The 21987-nt window shown below is 26.8% G+C and overlaps 1 protein-coding gene across 1 annotated transcript in view; it reads left to right on the top strand.

Moving 5' to 3' along the window:
- The window catches only part of LOC107441526 (cell adhesion molecule Dscam1), a 417585-nt gene that overhangs the window by 207860 nt on the left and 187738 nt on the right, over positions 1-21987 (top strand). Inside the window, 1 exon segment of the mRNA XM_087153704.1 lies at positions 7970-8263. Within this exon segment, the coding sequence (XP_087009830.1) occupies positions 7970-8263 (294 nt within the window).

Below are 21987 nucleotides of genomic sequence, written 5' to 3'. Positions count from 1 at the left end.
ACAAATTAGTAATTATTTACTAATTTTTAGGCGGGAGTACCTTTGAAACATCTGAAATAAGATACATACATTAACAATAGTATGGTGATGTATGGAAGTTAGGGTGCATCAGGTGATGTTGTAGTTTGTATTGGTATAGTGGACTAGTTGAAGAAAACAGAAGAAGTGATGAAAATTAACACTTGAAAATGAAAACCGGATTATATAAAGCTTTTATTTAATATATTTCAAGAGCTCGAGACACAAAATATAATTATTATTCATAAGAATTTCAGTTGAATCAATTTTGCATAATAATATTAATAAGGCCTGGCCATGGGAGTCAAATCCCCCACGACCTGCCTAATCAAAAGCCAAATTTAAACAGTGCGTGCAATTTGTTCCCAACGGACACAGAAGCATGAGTAGGAGATCCAAAATTGGCGATTTATCACAATATAACATAGCCAAAACAAAGCCAACCAGCATATCAATATTGGGTTTGAAAGAATACCTTGGCGATTACGATGCCTAGTAATGAAATAAAAAGTATCCGTTACATTGATCTATACGAAAAGTAATAAATATTTTATGTTCGTTTTAAAAGCTTAAGTCTTTGATTTATATGAAATTCTATTAATAAAAAAAAGCTTAAGTAATGAAAGATATTTTAGAAGGATAGAAAATAAATATGTAATGCCAATAGTGGCATCACAAATAGGTATTTAATATGTAGTATCTACAAAGTATATCGCATTCACCACCCTTTATATTTCATTTAGAATCCTTAAAATCCTTACAAAAGGTTAAAAAACTTGCAAATTCTTATTCACGCATTAATATTAAAGCTTGAAATAGGTCGAATTACTAGTGTGAAAGTCCGAATACTAAAGTTACAGTTTAATTGCATGAGGTAAATTGGAGGCGTTCCTATTGATTAGGTCTCTGTACTTGCTGTTATCTCAGATTAAACATGTACCTAATGCTTCAAGTCCTGCCTTCACAACCATGCTTTCGTAGATTTTGGTTGCTTCTTTTGTTTTCACCTAATTTAAATTGTCCTTAACTTCATTTTTTAGCGATGTTTTTTTTTTAATTATTGACGAGAGTAAGGTAAGATCGGGTACTTTTTGTAGTGGAATTAGTCCTGTTTTCTACCTGAAAAACTCTGAGTTACACTTTACTAGTTAAGAAAAAATACTGGCGTGCTGTTGCTGATAATTCACGGTATCAGCGTTGATAAGTTTGTATTGCTCACTTAACTCTCTAATGTTCTTATTTCTTAAAATTATTTTTGTCTCAACCTAGTATGCGCTTACTAAATATTCATCCTCTAACAAACGATAATGATTTAGTCCAATAGTCTGGAACAATAGTTCTCACAAAAACTTCTGTGCATCGGCGGAAGATGTTAACTACAGAAAATAACTTAGGACAAAATTTATTGCGGGCCCTTTCCTCAAAGCCCCAAAATCCTTATTTTCATATTTTGTAGAATTGCACTTCAAACAAATTTGTAGATAATGTAAGAAATTCTTTGCAATTAAAAATGACTAAGACTAAATGACTAAGAAGTGCTCTATTTTTGCGAGGGATTTTGTTCAGGCTCTCAGAAGTCCCGAATCCAGGGTCGATTGCCTCTCTTCTCCATCCTTGATTTCGGCCTTGACCCCGTAAATTACATATATAATTTTCTTAAAATGTTATATACGTTAGAAATTTTTGCTTCTTTTTCATTGAAATTCTAGTATTTCTAAATTTATCATGGAGTTAACATGTGTACACTGTGTTACCCAACTAGTGGGATTTCACTAGTTATAGAGAAAATCATTTATAAAAAAGTAGTTAATACATACGGAACTGATATATTGTACAGAAATAAACAATGAATATATTGATTAATTCCAACAGTTTCTAAGTCTAATAGTTAACAGGCCTTCGAATCTTGCCTAGCCAATTTTATTTCACTTTCCCCTTTTTAGGTTGGGGATTATAGAAAATCCTGAGTTTTTTTTGGAAAAAAAATAGCAGCAAAATATATTGCAAGAATTAAATTTTTTGATCTATATGCAGTTCTATGAACTCATGTATAAAATTTGACTTGTTTATATTAATTTATGCATTAATTAAATATTAGCCGAGCTTTCACAATGAAAAATTTTGGAAACCAATGCAATTGCGTAGAACATTGATTTATCTATTTACGGTACGATAAATGAAACTTATATTTTCATTAAACCTGTTTAGGAATTTCTTTTGGTTATGTTTAAAATTAAAAAGTGTTTTTAAACATTTTTTGAATTTTTTTCACTTATTTTCTTTTATCAAAGCAACTAGATTTAATTTTAAGTTCATATAAGAAATGCTTTTATGTTTATTACCTCAACTAAACTTTGGAGCATTTGGTGATGGTAATAAAATTAAAACTCCTATTAATTCTGGTTTCTGATATTCTACTAAATTTATGGACTAATTTATGATCTTACAGAATCCTTATAATTATGCTCACTTTTAACCCAAAAAGAAACATTCTTAAGTGCCTTACTCTTGACATACAATTTATATAACTCTTGTGAGATTTGTGGGAGTGAAAGAGATTAATCACAGATTTGATTTAGGAATGCTTTAGTTCATCAATCATTCTTATGCTCGAGATAGTATAAATTTGAAAATACTGGCGTTTAATCATTTTTCATTAATTTAATTAACCCTTTCATATATGGCAAAAATGAAATTGAACTCTGTTGGTCTGAATAAAAGCAGTTTTATTTCAAATAAAACTTTCATTTTAGATAATTATAATTATTCCTAATATCTTTTTTAATTAAATTTTACTGCGGTTTAATTGGAAAAAAAACTAATGAAGTGTATGTAATATTTTGGTAATTGATCATTACTTGAATAAAAATTGAAAACATTGTTTCTAAATTAATGTTTTTATTCGGTCAATTTTTAATTAAAAATTTTCTGATCAAAAAAATATCTGAGACTAAAGAACTAAAATCAGACGATTTTGACTAAAAAAAAGGTTTTCCTGCAATTTATTAAATAAAGCAATTAGCTTTTCCGTTTCATTAAATTTTGAGTTTTGTTTTTAAGTCCAACCGAACAGAAGTTATGATTTCAGAAATTATTTATTTTGGTTATTACATTGATAATTGAGCATTTTTTTGTTATCATTTTCTTTGAAACTAAAATTTCAGTTATTTTCCTTAATTTTCAATGCATTCTTTAAAATTTTTTTATTCGAATTACTTGAAATTTTGCGTTAATGGTTTTTCTTTACTAATGTCTAAGCAATCGACTAAGGACTTGTTGATTAATATAATTTTATATTTTGCAGCTAAAATAAAATTAAATGATTAAAATTTTTGATAAATAAGCTTTTTTTGCTAAATAAGTTTAGATATTTGCTATAAATATCTAAATAATTATATTATGTCGAAGCCTGTGTAAAGGTCAGGGATTTATCCTTGCATCAGAAAGGTCTGGGGTTCGAATCCCAAGCAAGGTATGGATGTTCTTCCATTCTCTGGACTATCTGTCCTTACTGCTGGTGCAACGTTGGCCCATCCAATATGGTGCCCCTGGAAAAGTGACCAACATATCTGCCCTTCAGATGTTTGTATGACGTAGGTCACCCCACAGGCAGTCATTGTAAAAAAGAATATTACGTCGAATGCCTAGGTTATTTCCTAAGTTCAGATTTTATAAATATTATAAAGCAGAAATAATGAAAAAAAAATACTAAATTTCACCTAAACTATGTGATTTTGAAGTTTTCCTTCCAGGGTTTCTAAAAAAAATTTTTTTTTGCATTTATACCATGTTTTAGAGTATCCAAAAAAATTCTGAATTAAAAACTCCTAACTCTGGAGGTAATCGAATTAATTTTAACTATCGAGTATATTAAAATTTCTAAAAAGAAAACACATTTAAAAAACAAAGAAAAATATTTCTTTTTCAGTTTATTATAAAGGGCAATTTTACTGGTGCTTAAAAATTATAACTTATATAATTATTTAAAATGCTGAAGCTTGCTTGAAATCTTGATAATAATTGTGAAATATTGATTATTCCGTCAGATCATTTAATGAGATGGCATTTAAGGAAAAGAAATTAGCTTGACAAAATAAATCTTTTAAGATACCATTGCTAAGTGGTAAGCTCTAACAAATCGTTCTCTGATACTCAGATTTTCCTGAAAAAATTGATTTTCTAAATGTTTCTGCATTCTTCGTTGCGTTTCACTTAATATGCTACTATAGAGTGAAATAACAATGGTCCTTTAACCTCTATTCAGAGAGCTTTATAATTCTAATAACTTAACTCATAAATAACACAATGTTTAATACCTTATGTAAGTTAAGGAAAACATTTTTCGTACTGTAATCCGTAAGTATGACGTACATCTAAAACTTTTCGAAACTATTTTAATTTTCAACTTTTCAAAAATTATGATTAATATAAGTTCAGTACGTATAAATAAATCAAAATAATTCTTAAAATAATTTTTTATTTTCATAATTATTTTTTGATTGCTTCAATGAAAGATTTTGAATTAAAATTAGTTTTTCTGTTTTTATATAAAATAACACTATTAACTTTCCCCTTTCGAAAGCCGTTTGAGTTTTGTTTCTATGTCAAATCGAACGGAAGTTATGATTATTTAAGAAATCATTTATTTTGGTTATTATATTGATAATTATGCAATTTTGCATTTTCTTTAAAACTAAACTTCCAGTTCGTATCCATTTCAATGCATTTTTTTTTTGAAATTTAGTTTGAATTATTTGAAATTTTGCATTGATGTTTTTTCTTTATTTATGTCTAAACAATCGACTAAGGATTAGTTGATAAACTACAATTTTACATTTTACTGCAAAAATAAAATTTACTAATGGCAGTTTTTGATCTTCTTTTCCCAAATAAGTATCAATATTTGCTGTAAGAAGATCTAAATAACTATATTATGTCTAATGCGTAGGTTATTTCCTAAGTTTATTTTTTATAAAAATTATAAAGCAAAAATAATGAAAAAATAATAAATTTCTACAGAGCTATTGGATTTTGGAAGTTTTCCTGCCTTATTCTCCAGAAAAAATTATATTATTTTTGTACTTATAATATGTTTTAGAGTATTTGAAATGAAAAACAAATCTAAATCAAAAATTTCACTATTTTACCACCAAAGGTATTCGAGTTTCTTACAATTCTAAAGAAACAAATTTTAAAAACAAGAATTTTTTTTACAATTTAGTCTAAAAAAGCAATTTAAAAGATGTTTGAAAAATAATAAACTGTACAATTATTAAAAATGTAGATAGTTTCAATCCTTGATAATAATTGTGATATCTTGATTATTCCATCAAATAATTTAATGACGTAGCGCTTAAGGAAAAGAAAAGAAATTAGCTTGACAAAAAAACAAAAACAAATCTTGGCTAAAAGGTAAGCTCTTAAACCATTCTCTGATTCGCAAATTCAAATGAAGGAAATTTAATTTCTAAATGTTTCTTAATTCTTCTTGCGCCTTTCTCTTAATATGCTACAATAGTGTGAAAAAGCAATGGTCCTTGAACAGTTAATCTTCAGGAATTTAATCTTCACTTAACTTTAACTTAATCTTCAGGAAGATTAATAATATTGAGAACTTTATTTATAAATAACACAATTAATTAATGTTCAATACCTTATATAAGTTAAAGGGAAAATTTTCGTGCTGCAAATCATTTAACTTTTTGAAAATTTAATTTAAAATTTAATGCGTACAAATTAAAGCAAAATAATTATTTTTGTTTTTAAGTATTATTTAAAGTTTTTAAATTACAGATATCCGTTTAACTGACATTTTAATATGGCATCTTTAACTAATCTACCTTCTTACTCGATTAGGACTGAAACTTTGAAAAATGTCTAAGCGTTCATAAGCATTTACTGTTCATTCACAAATACCTGACCTCGTTAAGAAAAAAGTCAAGGCTTACAAATAATGTAATAAAATGTTGGCTTTGTACCCAAAATGCAGGACTGTTTACGTCAAAGGAATTCTATTATACAACTTCTCCTATTTTTTAAGAAGTTTAAAGAAGTTGCACAATGGGAAAAAATCGGCCATCCCAATAGACTCTGACATTGACTAATGGACTTTTGGACACTTCCCAACATTTCGAAAGACGGTTTCTCACGTATGATTTTTAGATTTTCTCATGGAAATGGAATGAAGAACATTTAAAGAAAAGTTTCATCATAGAATAATTTTTTTACTTCAACGATCCTTTTCAGAAAGTTAAATGGTGCCAACATTTTCAAGCTTCCGACTTATTTAGAATAAATATTAATCATACGCAGCATTTTGAATAAAATCTGTAACATTTTGTTCACAATATTTTCATAATGATATTCATATTATCTTATATTAAACATATAAACATGCGAACTTATATAAATATACAAAATACATATTCAACCGTCTAAATAATTCCCGGTTTTTTTTTGCTATCCGAATAAGATAAAACTTATTCATTACCGGAGTTTCACACAGAGCAACACCTTTCAGAAGCAATAGGTGAGGTCTACGTTTCAGAGCTTCTTGAGCACACTCCTAATTCCTTCAACTTTCGAAAAGTTAAAAAAAAATGTTTGACACTCGAACTTTTCGAATAATACAGTTTTCAGTTTTACGTGACGTAATTATTTTTTATGTCATTACGACATAATGACGTCGTATGTAATGACGTCATTATGTCGTATACATAGTTTAGCAGAATTTTAAATGCATAAGTTATAAAAACAAACTACAATAGGAAATTGAAAATCTTAAAAAAATAAAGATATACAATTCAAGATGATTTTTTAGAAAACTTAGGGAACATTCTTATTCGATCATTCTGTTTGAAATGAACAAAATAAATTTCGCAATTTCTGAATGTAAGTTTCATAAATTTTTATTTTATTAAGGAAAATTACTTTCTCTGACTCAAAGATACAGTCGGTGCAGCATTGGAAAACATTTTGCATTAAAATGAAAATTTTGTTTTCAAATCATTCTAATTCAAAACATAAAAGTTCATTTATGACAAAAAAGAAGGATAGAATACCTCCACTTTTTCTCGTTATTAAACATTTTTGTCCATTTTCGAACGGCAAAGTCAAAACATTTTGGAGCGAGATGCCCCAACTTCTAGTCAGACACCTCATCCCTTGTGTCTTATTTGTGATGTTTTGAATTCTCCTTTAACGTCGTACAATTAGTTTTTAAAACAGACAGGAAGCCCCTCGTGTTATCATATCAGATAAGGAAACATGCGCCATGGTCTCCTGTAAAAGGTTTAAGCTAATTTAAATTTATTCCCCCTTAACTTTATTTTACTCTAAAAGTACAATATTACTACGGAGATTGCATTTTACAATAATACTAACCAGCAAAAAATTTATATTGCACATAGTCGTCTAAAAATTTAGATTTAAGAAATGTATCAAAATGGTGTATAATCATTCCATAAACTCAACTAAATTCAATTCATTCAAATTCACTCATTAAATTCAACTGCATCCTCTACTTTAACATTGATTTTACTCTCCCCAACATTAGTTTTAGAACTACTCATAAATCTTCTAAATGCACTTATTATGAAATAGTTCGAAACCTAGCACTCCAAGTGCATCTTCTATAAGCACTTATTTTACGATTTTTTTCTTAAAAAAATTTTTATTTCCCATAGTCGTCTAAAAATGTAGATTTAAGAAATGTATCAAAATGGTGTATAATCATTCCATAAACTCAACTAAATTCAATTCATTCAAATTCACTCATTAAATTCAACTGCATCCTCTACTTTAACATTGATTTTACTCTCCCCAACATTAGTTTTATAACTACTCATAAATCTTTTAAATGCACTTATTATGAAATTCTCGAAACTTAGCACTCCAAGATGAATATTAGGATGTAGTTCATTCTAGAGCTTATTTATTTATCCTGTTGCAGAACGTCCAGTCATCAATCCATTCATATTTGGCGACGAACTAATGGAAGGGATGCGCACCATGGTTGTGTGTACTGTCCTTGCAGGAGAATCCCCTATCAACATTCTATGGCTCAAAGATTCGGTACCCCTCTTACATTCTGAGCATCGAGATGGAATACACATAACTAGTTTGGGAGAGTTCGCTTCATCACTCACGATACCATCAGTATCCCGATACCATGCCGGAAATTACACATGCCTGGTGGCTTCCGGGACAGCACAAACATCTTATACGGCGGTCATGAATGTCAAAGGTACGTATATTATCTGCATGCTTGATTTGGTCTATTTTAGCGACGGAATGAGAGTCAGAGTAGAAATTAGTTTAGAGTTATTACGTGTTTACTGAAATAAGGGTATTTTGAATGATGTTAAGTTCAAAGTTCCATTATTAAATTTTTATATAACAGAGTGCTTTTATAGAGAAACTAGATATGCTTTGAAAAATTAAAAACTAAGAAGACAATTCATTTGGTAAATATTAATAGCTTATCAAGGGGCCCTTGAGATATTCGATAAACTCCTAAACCTAAGGATTTTACCAGAAGAATCTTTAAGAAATTTTTAAATTTGTTTAAAAAATATTAATATAGAAGTAAAACTGTTCAAGAAAATTATAAGTTTAAAAACTAAACATTTTAACTTTTTTTAATTCAGTATTCACTATTTGGTTACAATCAGATTTCTTTTTTGAAAAAAGCTATTATTAAAATTATTTTACTGGTGGTTTTCAAGCCGTTCAAACATCTTATATGGCTGTCACGAACATGCGAGTTATAAAAAGTATTATTAAAATTAGTTTACCGATGGTTTTCAAGTCGTTCAAACATCTTATATGGGTGTCATGAACGTCCGAGTTATATGCAAGTTATAATATAAATCGTTAATAAAATACATGGTTGATACACGTTAATCTGCTTGGATTATAGATTGAGATATGGAATAGACATTAACTCAGAGTTATGCATATACTAAAATAAAAATTTCTTGAATGTTTTTTAAACCAAAATTATTATTTACAATATTAAAATTTTGAATCATTCAAAGCTTTTATTGGAAAATTATGTCTGTATTTCAACACTTACTCATTAAATTACTTCTACAGTTTTGAAAGAAATAATAAGTTTAAAGATTTCAAAGAATTTTAAACGAATTAAAATCACATTTAAAAAATTAGATTTGTATTATAAAAATAAATTTTTTTTTGATAAATCAATATTTCAGATATAACGTTTTTGCATGGTTCTTGATCGTGATTGGAATACGATGTCTCGGAAAGTGTCAAAAATGCTTTCTCTGGGCTTTATTATCGATTCCCAGATGATATAAATGCCAGTAGACGTTATACTACAGATTGCTCAGAGTTACAACACTGAATGAAGACAAGTACCAAAAAGAGCAGATGGAGTACATCATTCGACCTGTCTTGTCAATTGTCTGTGTCCACGGCTACCTTAGTTTCAAAGCAAACCATGTACAGACGTAAGAGAAATATTGCTCGGTTGCATGTTGAATATATATATCAACATGCTCGGTAGCATGTTAGAACGTTCACGGCAACTCATTGTGTCCAGCGATTAGCCTGCAGTAAAGAACATACAATGAGAACAGCGTCGCAGATGCGCGCTTGCGTGATATTTTCCAACTAGTCCAGGTTTAGCTTGCAGTCTGATTTGCGACAGAATTTCATATGGAGAACGCCAGGTACCCGTTATCATCAAGACAACATCATTGAACAAAACCATTACTGTGATGTAGAATTGCTCATTTGGCGTGAAATTACGCAGGAAAATTAAAATGAAATAAATGCTTTCTTTAAATTTTAATAGCAAATTTAAATGATATAATAATTTTAATTAAAATTAATTAAGTCTAAATATAAAACTATTAACGAAGAAAGTAAGAAATTTTACATTTTAAAATAAATAAATAAATGGATATTGAAGATAATCTATTCCCAGGTGCAACATTTCGATACTTGTCAAATTATTTTTTGTGCTCCAAATATCTACGTTGAGAAGATACAAGAAATTGATTTTTGCAATAAATCGTAAATACACTTTCGAGGAAACAAATTGAAAAAGCAGCAACGAAATTCCAGTTCCAAATATACACTCTCAAAGCTGTACTGTAAAAGCATACAAAGTTTAAATCACAAGTGCATCCAATTCTGATACTCAGCCCCCCTCTCATTTCGCTCTAAAATATGAAAGTTAAAAAGTAATCCAATAGAAAATTTTGAAAAATCAGAAGGATGTATTTCTCTGCTTTACTTTACTTTCACACCTGATCACCCTTTCCCAAAAACTTCAGAAAACTTGGAAGTATTTTTCTTAACACGAATCAATAAAAAAAGTAGAAATTTCTTCAATGCACGTCAAATACTCGAAGTTCTTCTTTAACGGAAAAAAAACGTAAAGAGGAGTATACTGTAATCTCTAGAGAGAAGATTTTTCTTTTAAACCGGGCCCACACCTCATCGGTTGGCTTCAAGTTAATCCGTTTTACATTCGCGAGGGAGGGGCTATCACATCGAGTATGTTCTAATCTTCTAAGCTATAGACTTAAGTGTTCTTGGCTCTAAGATACCGACTTCCTTCTTTTTTGGGGGAAAGGTCCTTTAAGGCTGCTCTGAAGAATTTTACCTTCCTTTCAAACAAATGGAATTCTCGAAATAGAGTTTTTCACTTTTTATATCTTAACTACTTTCAGACTTTTGATTAAATTCTTCAATTCCCAAACCGAACGTTTTTTGTTTTGTTGAAGAGTATTCTTAGACAAATAAAAGAAGTAATTAAAGACGAATAATTAAATATGCCATTATTTATTTTACTTTTTTTTAAAGTAAATCTGCTAGTTTTCAAAAATTTTTAAATTACTTTTACACTGTAGACAATTCCGAATCAAATTACGATATAAAGTACCGGCGCTTTGATTGCATCATTCATAAATTCCATTTTACAGTAAAGTCCACCGTATGCTCTGTAATTTTTACAGCAATATCGATATAATTAGAGTGATTTACGGTAATCATTCTGTAACATGCTCCGGTGTAAATATTGATTTTACAGTAAAAAGTGTAAAAGAAACACCCTGAGATCCGGTAATTTTTACTTTCCTTTCAAACACATCAAAATCTCAAAATAGAGTTTTTCACTTTTTATATCTTCACTACATTCAGGCTTTTAATAGTATTCTTAAATTCCTTAAGCAAATATTTTTTTTTTTGTTGAAATGAATTCTTATACAAATTAATTAAGTTATTGGAGACGAATAATTAACACTGCCATTAAGGCTTTTTTATTTTAATTTTTAAAATAAAAATAAATTATTCATTTTTAGAACTCTTAAAATACTTCTACACTGTAAAAATCTCCAGATTAAATTACAATATTAAGTTCCTGCACTTTGGATGAATTATCCGTAAAATCCATTTTACCATGAAATCCATTTTTTCCGTAAAATTCATTTTTACCCTAAAATCCACCATTAGTACTATAAGTTTTACAGTAATTTTCATTTATGTTAGAGTGATTCAGTGAATTTACGGTAATTATTGCTGTATAATTTACGGTTTATCAGATTTTTTGTTCCGTAACATGCTCTGGTAAAAATGGATTCTGCAGTAAAATGTACCGACATCCTTAGAGCTGGTATTTTTTTCAGCAATATTATTCCAATTCTTTTACACTGTAGTAACTTTAGACAAAAACTGAATCATCAAAGCATATGTTTGCTGGAAATAAACATAAATAATAATTAAAATATCGAGATTGTTGTATATTTGCAACACAAAAAGTGAAAGAAATAAGCAAAATTTGTTATTAATTTGAAATTTTTTATAATATAATTTCAGGAGTAACATTATTTTAATAAAATCCCCAGATATAAGCAAATATATTTTAATTATCAGAAATAAGAGAAATATCATGATGATTGAAAGTTTATCAACAAATAAATACTTTATTTCTTTCATTGAGTTAAGAACACATAAATTTTAAATTAAAAAATTTAGGTACTTCATTACTCCAGAATCAATAAAACTGAAACTGTTTTTATAGTAGTGTTTGTTTTTAGAATAACTATTTCCACTCATAGTCCATTTAACTGTAGATATTCTAAAATGATCCCGTCTTAAAACTTAAAATGATTGATTATTTCGTCATTATTAATTTAAATACTACGTCATAAACGCATTTTTACATTTGTTATTTTACAACTTGATTAAAATAATTTTTTTGAAATTTTAAAAACTATTACGCTTTATAGGATCAAAAATGTTTGTGTTAAAATTAGAATAATTATTCTCTTTTTTCACCAAATCATAACACTTAGATAAATATAATACATGTTTTTTCTGTATTTTTCATCAAAATGTGATTTCTTTCAATGATATGCAAATTTGAGGAAAGTAAAAGATAACGAGAAAATGTAATTTTTTTTCATTGCTTGAAAGTAAGGTAGTCATTGCTTTTATGCATCCGGATTTAATAAGATCATATTTTCCAATAAGGAAATAAAGCAAAAATTTCTATCAAATAAAAGAACTTAATTTTGATTAAAAAAATCTTGATTAAAAATTGAATTGAAAAGATTTTTTCAATGGTTGAAAAGAAAAATAGTAATAACTAAGCATTTTTGAAATTTACAAATCACTGCTAAGGATATTTAATATACATCAACAATCCAAATATTTCAATTATTATAGTTTGCGAAGGAAATAATATTTATTAAACCTTTTTCCATCAACGCTAACCCGCTGTTTTTATTACAAGATCTCAAATTTCATTTTCGTTATATATTAATTAAAGTAGGTTAGATAGCTAATCTTGAAAACAGAGGAAAAAACACTCAGACAATATTCTTTGATTAACCTGTTTTCTCTCAAGTTAATTATTATTCTTGATTTCATTACAGAAGAAATATGAGTTATTTTCAGTGATATTATAGTGCATTGTACATTTAATCAGTCCTTATTTATTATAGTCTAGACGTCTTAGTAACGACATTAAAAAAAGGTTGGAAGCGAAATCTAAAAAAAACCCAAAGAAATAAAGTACATTTTACTTAAGTCTCCAGAAAAGCTCATTAATAAAACACAAAAAAAGGTTAAACTCAAAATAGTTTTTCCTTTTCAGTCGTAGAGGTATATGATAGGGAATATCCTTAATTCACCCTCTCAGTAATTAGGAAAAAGTAAAGAAATTTTTATCCTAAATCCAAGAATGTAGCCACATAAATTCTTTAATCTGCATAGAGCACTTTTTTATCTAGCTTTTAATTAAACAAAATATTTCCGTCTTGGCAATACTTTGTTTCAAGTGCAACAAAAACTGAATTAAGCAGAAGAACCCAAGATTCTCTAAGTTTCTGAGGAGCAATTAGGAGATTCGACGTAATTAAGTTTCTGACTTACGTGACGCATTACCAAAAGCATCGAAAGTGTTAAAATTAAGTGTCAACTGAGGAGTTACTGTTACCATTTTTATGCTGTTTTTTTTTTCTTTTCACCTTCACGTTTTAGTTAATTTCTCCCATCTGAATTTGCTCATTCTACGCTTGCAGACAAACGGTCGATTTTCTGAGTTCTATTTATCTTACTTTAAGTGTATGCAGAACAAATATAAACTAATTCATTTTTTTTCTATTTCATGTACTAATAAAACCTAACTTTTATTTGGAATGTAATTTCCTTCCAATATCATTTAAAATTCCAGACAATCGGAATGTTATTTGCTTACTTACCAACATTTAAAGTCTGAAAAATAAATTATTTTCTACAAATATTCGACTACTCTATTTATTTCATTTTTAATCCTGTTTCATCAAACATTCATAACTTTATAATTTAATCGAGTAGCAGATATGAAAAAATAATTGAATTTCAGGCAAGACTTTTAACTCGTTCTTTGTTTACTACAAAGCAAATATTTTGACTTGCGGGACATATTTAGAAAAATATCAAGTGTGTAAAAGTTATGTGTCAACTAAAGTGTTTCAGTTAATGTTTTTATTTTTTTCACCTTCGAGTTTACTTTAATTATTCTTGTCTGAATTTCCTAATTTAGTATTGCTTCATTGATTTCATTCCTATTTTCTAATTAGTAGTGAATTTTCTCAATTCTTTTCATTTTACTTCAAATCTATCGAAACTTACAATGTAACTTTCTTATTTGTGCTTCTAAAATTAAACTTTTATACATTATGAAATCTACCTTTTTAACATTTAAAACTTTTATGACATCTGAATTTTATATGTTTATTAACATGAGCATTCAAATCACACATCAACATGACTATCTTAAAAAGAAATATTTTTTGTTATGTTTTGTTATTATATATTCCCACACCACACTTAAAACTGTACATAAACTATATATAGTTACATAAAGTTGCTCCTGCAAAAAACAAATAATAATAAATAATAAAGTGAAATTCAAATGTATGCTATATAACTAGTTTAGTTGGCAACATTAAATCGGGAGGATGATTATATGATTCATTTGAGTAAAATGGATTTTATAATTTTTACTTTTTTTTGTGTATTTGATTCACTTTAAAGCTACTAAACAATTTCTGAGGAAAGTTAGTAGAGATGAAAGGAATAAAATTTAATGATCATCTTAAATTGTTTGCAATAGAAAATAGGAAATTTACCAATCCTAGTTCATTTTAAAATTTTATTTTTATGTAATAAAACGTATCCATTTATTCATAGCAACTCCAAAATTTAATCTATATATTTATAAATATCTTAAGAAATTTGTTTCTTCGTTTCACGCAAAGATTTGTTATCGTCATATAATATGTATAAAAAACAGAAAAGCATTTTTTTTTACTTTTTTTCTTTTGTTTAATCTGCAGTTAACCATTTTCCCAAGGGAATTCTTTTTGCATCAATTCAATCCGTAAATATATTCCGGGGCGCATCTTGTACTGACGAAATAATTTTCGCCTTGTTTTAACTGAACGAGATTAAACCAAATAAATTATTTGTTCAATTCATTTTAGAAAATATTTAAAAAAATATTTTATCAGTTCTGCAATCAATAGTTATGTGCATATTTTTAAGAAAGTTATGTCATTTTATTATTTTTTAACTTTTTTGCATTTTGTCTAGTTTAAAAATTTAATCAAAAATAAATTTTAATATAAAAAAATTCTTGAAAACAAAATTCGTGAAAAGATAAAATTTTATAATTTCAATTTATATTTTATCGGAAAAAGTTACAATTTGATTTTTTTTCAAATATGCATCATAGATACATTTCAATCATATACACATAGTTACATCATATACACATAGTTACATCATATACACATAGTTATATATTATATACACATAGTTTCATCAATGATCTTTGCTTGCTTAATATCAAAAACAAATTTATTACACACATTCTTAGATATTCAATTGCTTGTTGTTCGTTATCTCAGATAAACTCAAAAATCAACGTGTGTAAAGTAGCACAGGCGGAAGTGTCACCAAACTTGTAGTTCTGAAGTAATTTGAAACCATGTGCTTATTCATCATTATGATTATGCCTTTAAAACGTATTTCCTTTAAATTAAGTACTTTAAAACCAATAGTGTATGAAATAAACAAAAAAGTTTGAATCTGGAAACTAAATTTATCGGAAAAATAATACTAAATCGTTTAGGAGAATGGTAAGTAATTATGTAAAAGAATCACCTTTAAATTATTGACGCCAATTACGTTTGATTAATATTGGTAAAAAGAACTAATAGAATTATGAATTATTTCTTAAAAGGAAATACTAGAGGCTTTTAGCGTTAAAACCAATGTTTACTGAGCAATTTAGCATAAAAATTAACTTTTATTTTTCATTACAAATCTATTAATGCGTAGCATTACATTTTAGGCATGCCTTAAAAATATGAAATCTGTTCCGATGACGCTCATTAGAAACATTTTTGACATAAGTTTTACAAAAGATTTTCTTTTTCTTAAATTTGTTATGTTTAAAACTTTTTATCAGCATCACATTTATATTGAGGGATAAAAATATAGTATTATTTTAGATTATTTTAACTTTAACTTTATTTTATTAATTCATTTCCTTTAAAAAATGATTTCAAACTAGTTATATTTCATGGTAGTTATTTGTTGTATTTTAGTCAATGTAATTGTTATATTAGATTTCTTGTATTTGACTTCACAACAAATGTGCTTTATATCATTTTAAAATTAAGTATTATGTCCCTAAATGATAGGAGCGTTTTTGTTTAATGTAAAATTAAATATTTTCAGGTAAGATTTCAGGTGAGATTTTTTAATCTACATGATTACTTCAGCACCTAGTTTATAAAGCAAATTGAACTATGATACTTTAATTTAAAGGGCTAATCTAAAAACATTTATGTAAAATGTGCTTTTTTAAAGCATACCAAGTAATATGGTACACTGTTAGAAAAATGGTTAAATAACAATTTATTTAACTGCCATTTTACCCTATTCAAGCAAAACAGTCAAATAACTATAAATAAGGTAGTATTCAAACTATTAGAGAAATATTTTCTCCATTCCCTTCAACGCATGAAGAGTTGTCAGTGTCCTGCTCTCCCCGATTTGTGTCCCTGTACTATAAGAATACGATACCAACGATACGATACTATAAGAATACGATTAACATAAGCTACTAAATTATATCCAATTATATTTCTTTATTTTTTTATGGCTTTGAAACCATGCTACTTATAATTGGTCGAAAAATCGTGAATTCGTAAAGGTTAAGAATGTTCTTAAATTTACGGTTCAGTAAAATTTACGGTTAATTGGATGGGCAGACTTGTGAAGGTTATTTTAGCATGATTTTTCTATCACTTTCATGATTTGGTAAAAAGTATTAGATTCATGTAAGGTTAGCTAATTTTTTTAAAAATATAAATAAATACAGACTTGCTCTTTACATTTTGCACTTCTAAAAATTAAGACCATTTAATTTTTTAATTATATTTATACTTTTATTGAAATCGTGCGAATAAAGCTTTAGTTCAAATTCAATATCTCTATATATTCAAACATTAGTTACTAGTGAATGATTTTGAAAGTTTGTTCAGAGTTAAAATGTGCACATCACAGCATAACACTATATAGCGTAAAATGTTGTATTGATTTATACTCACTTTATATAAGTTTAATTAGTAATTACGCAGGTTGTACTAACGCACGAAAATTAACGATTATAAATCATTTATTAAAGACAACATTCATTTTTTTTAAGTGAAACTGTTTATCTTATTACCTAATTATCGAAATAAAATAATAGAAGCTGAGTATGATATTTGATACGTATTTATCTAATTAATACATTTTAATATTTTAGAGTTTAAAGATGATTTTATTTAAAATGTCTAAATTCTAATACGCATTGTGTCAAACAGTAAAACATTTAATTAGAATTATTTTTAGTTTCCTCCCGTATTTTCCTTTTTTAGATTAATTTATTGATAATTTATTTCTGCAAATTTATTATTCTCAATATTCTATTACTGCTTGAACAGTTGAACCCATTCTTTAGAGAGATAATAATAATAGCTGGAAAAAATTCATTTCCATCATTTGAACAAACGCTTTACAATTGTTTCTCACAAATGGAAATTCTGGTGTATAATTTTTACCGAATCATTGGGCGATCGCCAAAATTCCATTCTGCAAATTACTTTTCTGTTGGTGTTTTTATATTTCTGTGAATGTATTTCATTATTGTCAGCTTATGTTAGAAAAACTAAAATAATGGGCTTTTAAATAAATTAAAACCTAATCTTCTTTGTAAACAAATATTTGTTTTCTAAATAATGCCTTAGATGCATTTTAAATGATAAAATGTTTTAAACAATTAGGAAGTCAATTATGTTAAGATATCACTGAACTTTTTAATTCAATCTGTATATTAGAAAAATCAGCAAGGTAATAGTTTTTCATGCATTAAATATATTAAATAGTAGGGTAAGGCATTTTATGAATTAAAAAGCTTACATTTTTATTTATTTTCACACATGTTTTGCTTTGTACTATTTAATTCAAAATCCTAATTTGTTATGAACAATATCATAATCTAATTTAAATCATTTTTCTGATAGAGTAAAAAATATCTATTTACTTAAAATTATTCCAAGATGAAACATTTAAAAACAAAATTGCAAAAAAAAAACACGAAGTTGCTAAATAATCTTTATTTCATATTTAATAAGATTATAATAATGAGTAAAAGGTTATAAAAACATTTTGAAAAAAATAAAATAGTAATATTATTAATTCTCAATGCCATCATTTCTCTTAGGTAATGAAGCTCAGAATATTCAGATCGACAATAACAACCAATTATATACTAAAACAATTATAATTTTAAAATTGTAAAAGGCATTTTATTATTATTATTTTGTTTTACCTTTTCTTATCAATGCATTGAATACTTAAAGCGGAATAGTTTTGCTAATATATTTTTTTTCATTACTGAACTAACAAAATTAAAAATCATTTAACCATTATTTATAAATTAGGAATGTGTTTATTTTTAATTATTTTGATCGATTTGAAAATTTAATATCACCGGCAAGAATAGTTGTTGACAACTTGAGGTCAGTATCCGAAAAGGAAAAAAAATAATCATTGTTTATTAATATAAATTCTTGATTGTGAACAGCATTAAACATTACGATTTCATGGATTTAATTTTCTGATGAAAATAATTCTCGAAAATATGTATCAATATAATTTAGCAATTACTAAATTCAACTTTTTTTGTAGATGAAATTTTATTTTCATGTCAGTAACAGTAAGCATGAGCCTAAATATATTTCCATCGTTATGCCTTAAACTCTTTAGAAATTGAAAAAAAAAATTATGAAATAGATTAGAGTAAAGAAAAATATGAATGGAACATATATGATGCTAAATCTATATTTGGCTAAAATTCATTGCATTTAAAAGAGAAAATAACTTCTAAAACATTATCTTATTTAAAAAAAAAAATTATAACTAGACTATTTTTTTCAGTTTCAAAACTTAAAAATGCCAATCACGAAGCCGTTGCAAATTCCATGAAGCAATGAGACGTGACATAATTGTCAAAATCATCCGATAGTTTTCTTACTTTAATGAAAAACGCATCCGTCTCTGAACAACTTTAATGACAGTTTTATCGTTTCCCAAATATTTTATTCTTGTCATTTATATGGTTAATAGATACAAAAATATATAACTAAACTTAAATTTAAACTTATTTTTCTTATACATGATTGTATAAATATTATTTTATTGCCTTAAATATAATTATTAATCTCTATAATTTCGTTTTGTTTTATCAAATGTTTACATTTAATAGGTTTTATTGATTTTTGCAAAGAAAATGCATTTCTTGAACGCCAATGAAGCTTAAAACAGTTTTATATTTTTTTATTGAATTGTAAATTCGACTGTCTGTAACGTAAGGAACAATATGTTCGTAAAAAATTTCGTCCAGAAATTGTATTATTATTTATATACCAAAACTAATTTTCTAATTTCATTTACTATTATATCTGATTTTTCTTTCATTTTACTAAATAACAATGATTTACACAAATTTTAAGAATTTTTGTTGTACATATGTCTATTTTTGGTATTGTGATAATAAAAAAAAATCAGCTAATAAAATTTTAAAGCTAAAAAAAAATATGACTGATTTTTTTTTAGCTTTAAAATTTTATTGTTTATTTATTTTTGTATTCTTTTTTTATGTTTATTTACTGAAAACACAAATAAATTTCCATGCGCATTAAAATCAAATTTAGCTTAGTAGGAAGAATGTATCGTTTAAAAAAGCTCGCTTTTAGTTTGAAATCCTCACTAATTTTTTCAAATAATTGTAATTTTGTCAATTTTATTCGATGTTTAGCACAATTAATACAGTTTGTGCAAGTATTGAATGAATTCACAAACAAAAATGTGGAATTTACATAGTACTTAGTATTAAACCAAGTACAAAATGTATTTAGTTTACCTAGACACAAAAAATGGAGGCAATTATATTCTAGACTTTTTCACACTGTATGTGCATATTCTGATACATTTTATACCAATGCTCATAAACAAACATTGATATCATTGAACATTACATTGATATATTGCAATATGATATTGATTGATTACACTGATTTATTGCAACCATAAAAGTAATCTTTTTTAATGAAAGAAATTGTAAATTTAAAAGATTTCTGAAGGCGCACTATGCTTTTTCAGTTTTATGAATGATGAATAACAACAACATAAATACTTTCTACTGTTAACAAAAGTTAACAACTATCAGTTAAGGGAATCAAAAGATTTAAAACTAGATATTCCTTAAAAATGCGAAACATATAATGTGTTTAAGAAACATATAATGAGATACGGTTTAAGTTATACGGTTCAAGTTATGTGCAGATAACAGAAATAGGTAACCTACGCATATTGTTCATTTAGAAGGTTATAGAAAAAACGCTAATAATACTAAAGGCTACTTTAAATTTCTATCGAATAACACTGCAATCTGTATATTTTCAGTACAGGATTTTAATTTTGAAATTGAGCTTTACAATGTATGGAAAAGTATCTAAAAAAATTATGTAACTTAAACATATTTAATTAATAATCTGAGTAATGGTTTTAAAATATGGTGCTGATTTTTAACGAATTTTCTAATCAAATTATAGCAAAAAAAAATCAATACAAAATTTCTATTTTTGTATTTAACAAGGTATAGCTGTTAAACAACGAAACTTTTTTCTCTTTACCTTAATTCCAACTTCTAACGAGATAAAGCTAATCAATAAAGAGATGGGATTTTTGTTTGACTTCCGTGTCAACTTAAAGTAAAGTAATGGTATATATTATAGTTTATTGTTATCCTGCAAGTCATACATAATGTTTTCAAATGTATGAAGTCTGTCTTTATTATTTATTGAGTCAGAAAAATACTATTTAACTTTGTCGAAATCTTCTTATTTCTAATGAATAATTTAAAAGTTTTCGTGGATCTCAGAAAAACTGCTACAATAATAAAATAAGAAATATGTCATTTATTGTGAAAGTGGTGTAACTCCTGAATTTTTTTAATTTACGTAATTTTTAATGTTTTTTTATTAATAATAATAATGAATAAAGTCACATCCTTGATTATAAAAGCAGAAGAAATCAAATATATGTATTAAAATGTCACTGACACAGACAACTGACTGAAAAAATACCTCTGACTGTCTACCTGTATTTTTTTTCAAACAAAAGCTTTGCAAAAAGCTAGTATTACAAATGTCATTTACAAAGAGATGTTTAATTTTTACAATGAACAAAACCAAATGGCCAAAAAATTTCAAGGGTCAATGTCATAAACTTTTATCAAAATAAAGTATGGATTATTAATGGGTATTAAAATAGTTGATGTAATTAATTTAATACTCATCAGTTGATTTATGTAATTAATTATATATGAATATGAAATCGCATTTCGGAATCAATTTGAAAAAATTTATATGTTTGTATCTTGATCTAGACAAACTTTTCAGATTCAGAATGAAAATACTTCTCGAATCTTTCCTAGAATATTAACCAATTCATGAACGAATATTTTTCCTCAATGCAACTCACTAGCACACAGAGCTAGTCTACTAGTTTCTATATCATCATAGCAATCGTTAAAGTTTTATAATTATTCACCAGACCATTCACCATTCGAGTTATCTCTATTTTTAAATAAGTTATATAATCATTGATAAACTGTGTATCACTTTGATAAGCTATGCATCAAAAATTTGATAAAAAGGGGAAAGTTAGGAGGAAAATATTGGATGCGATATCCAGTTTATAAGTTCAATAGCCATTCCTCTTAGTTTCCGAAATGAAAACAAAATATGAATCTAATTTGCTCTCAAGTTTAGGAATTTTATTACTATTGAAGTATTTTTACTAAATTTATATAAGTTATCAATACTAAAGAAA

Source organism: Parasteatoda tepidariorum, chromosome 10 (assembly GCF_982258835.1).
Source record: "Parasteatoda tepidariorum strain Cologne lab strain chromosome 10, Ptep-v5.0, whole genome shotgun sequence".
Lineage (NCBI taxonomy): Eukaryota > Metazoa > Arthropoda > Arachnida > Araneae > Theridiidae > Parasteatoda > Parasteatoda tepidariorum.
Note: the sequence above shows the minus strand (reverse complement) of the source record. Positions and strands in the feature narration are given on the sequence as shown.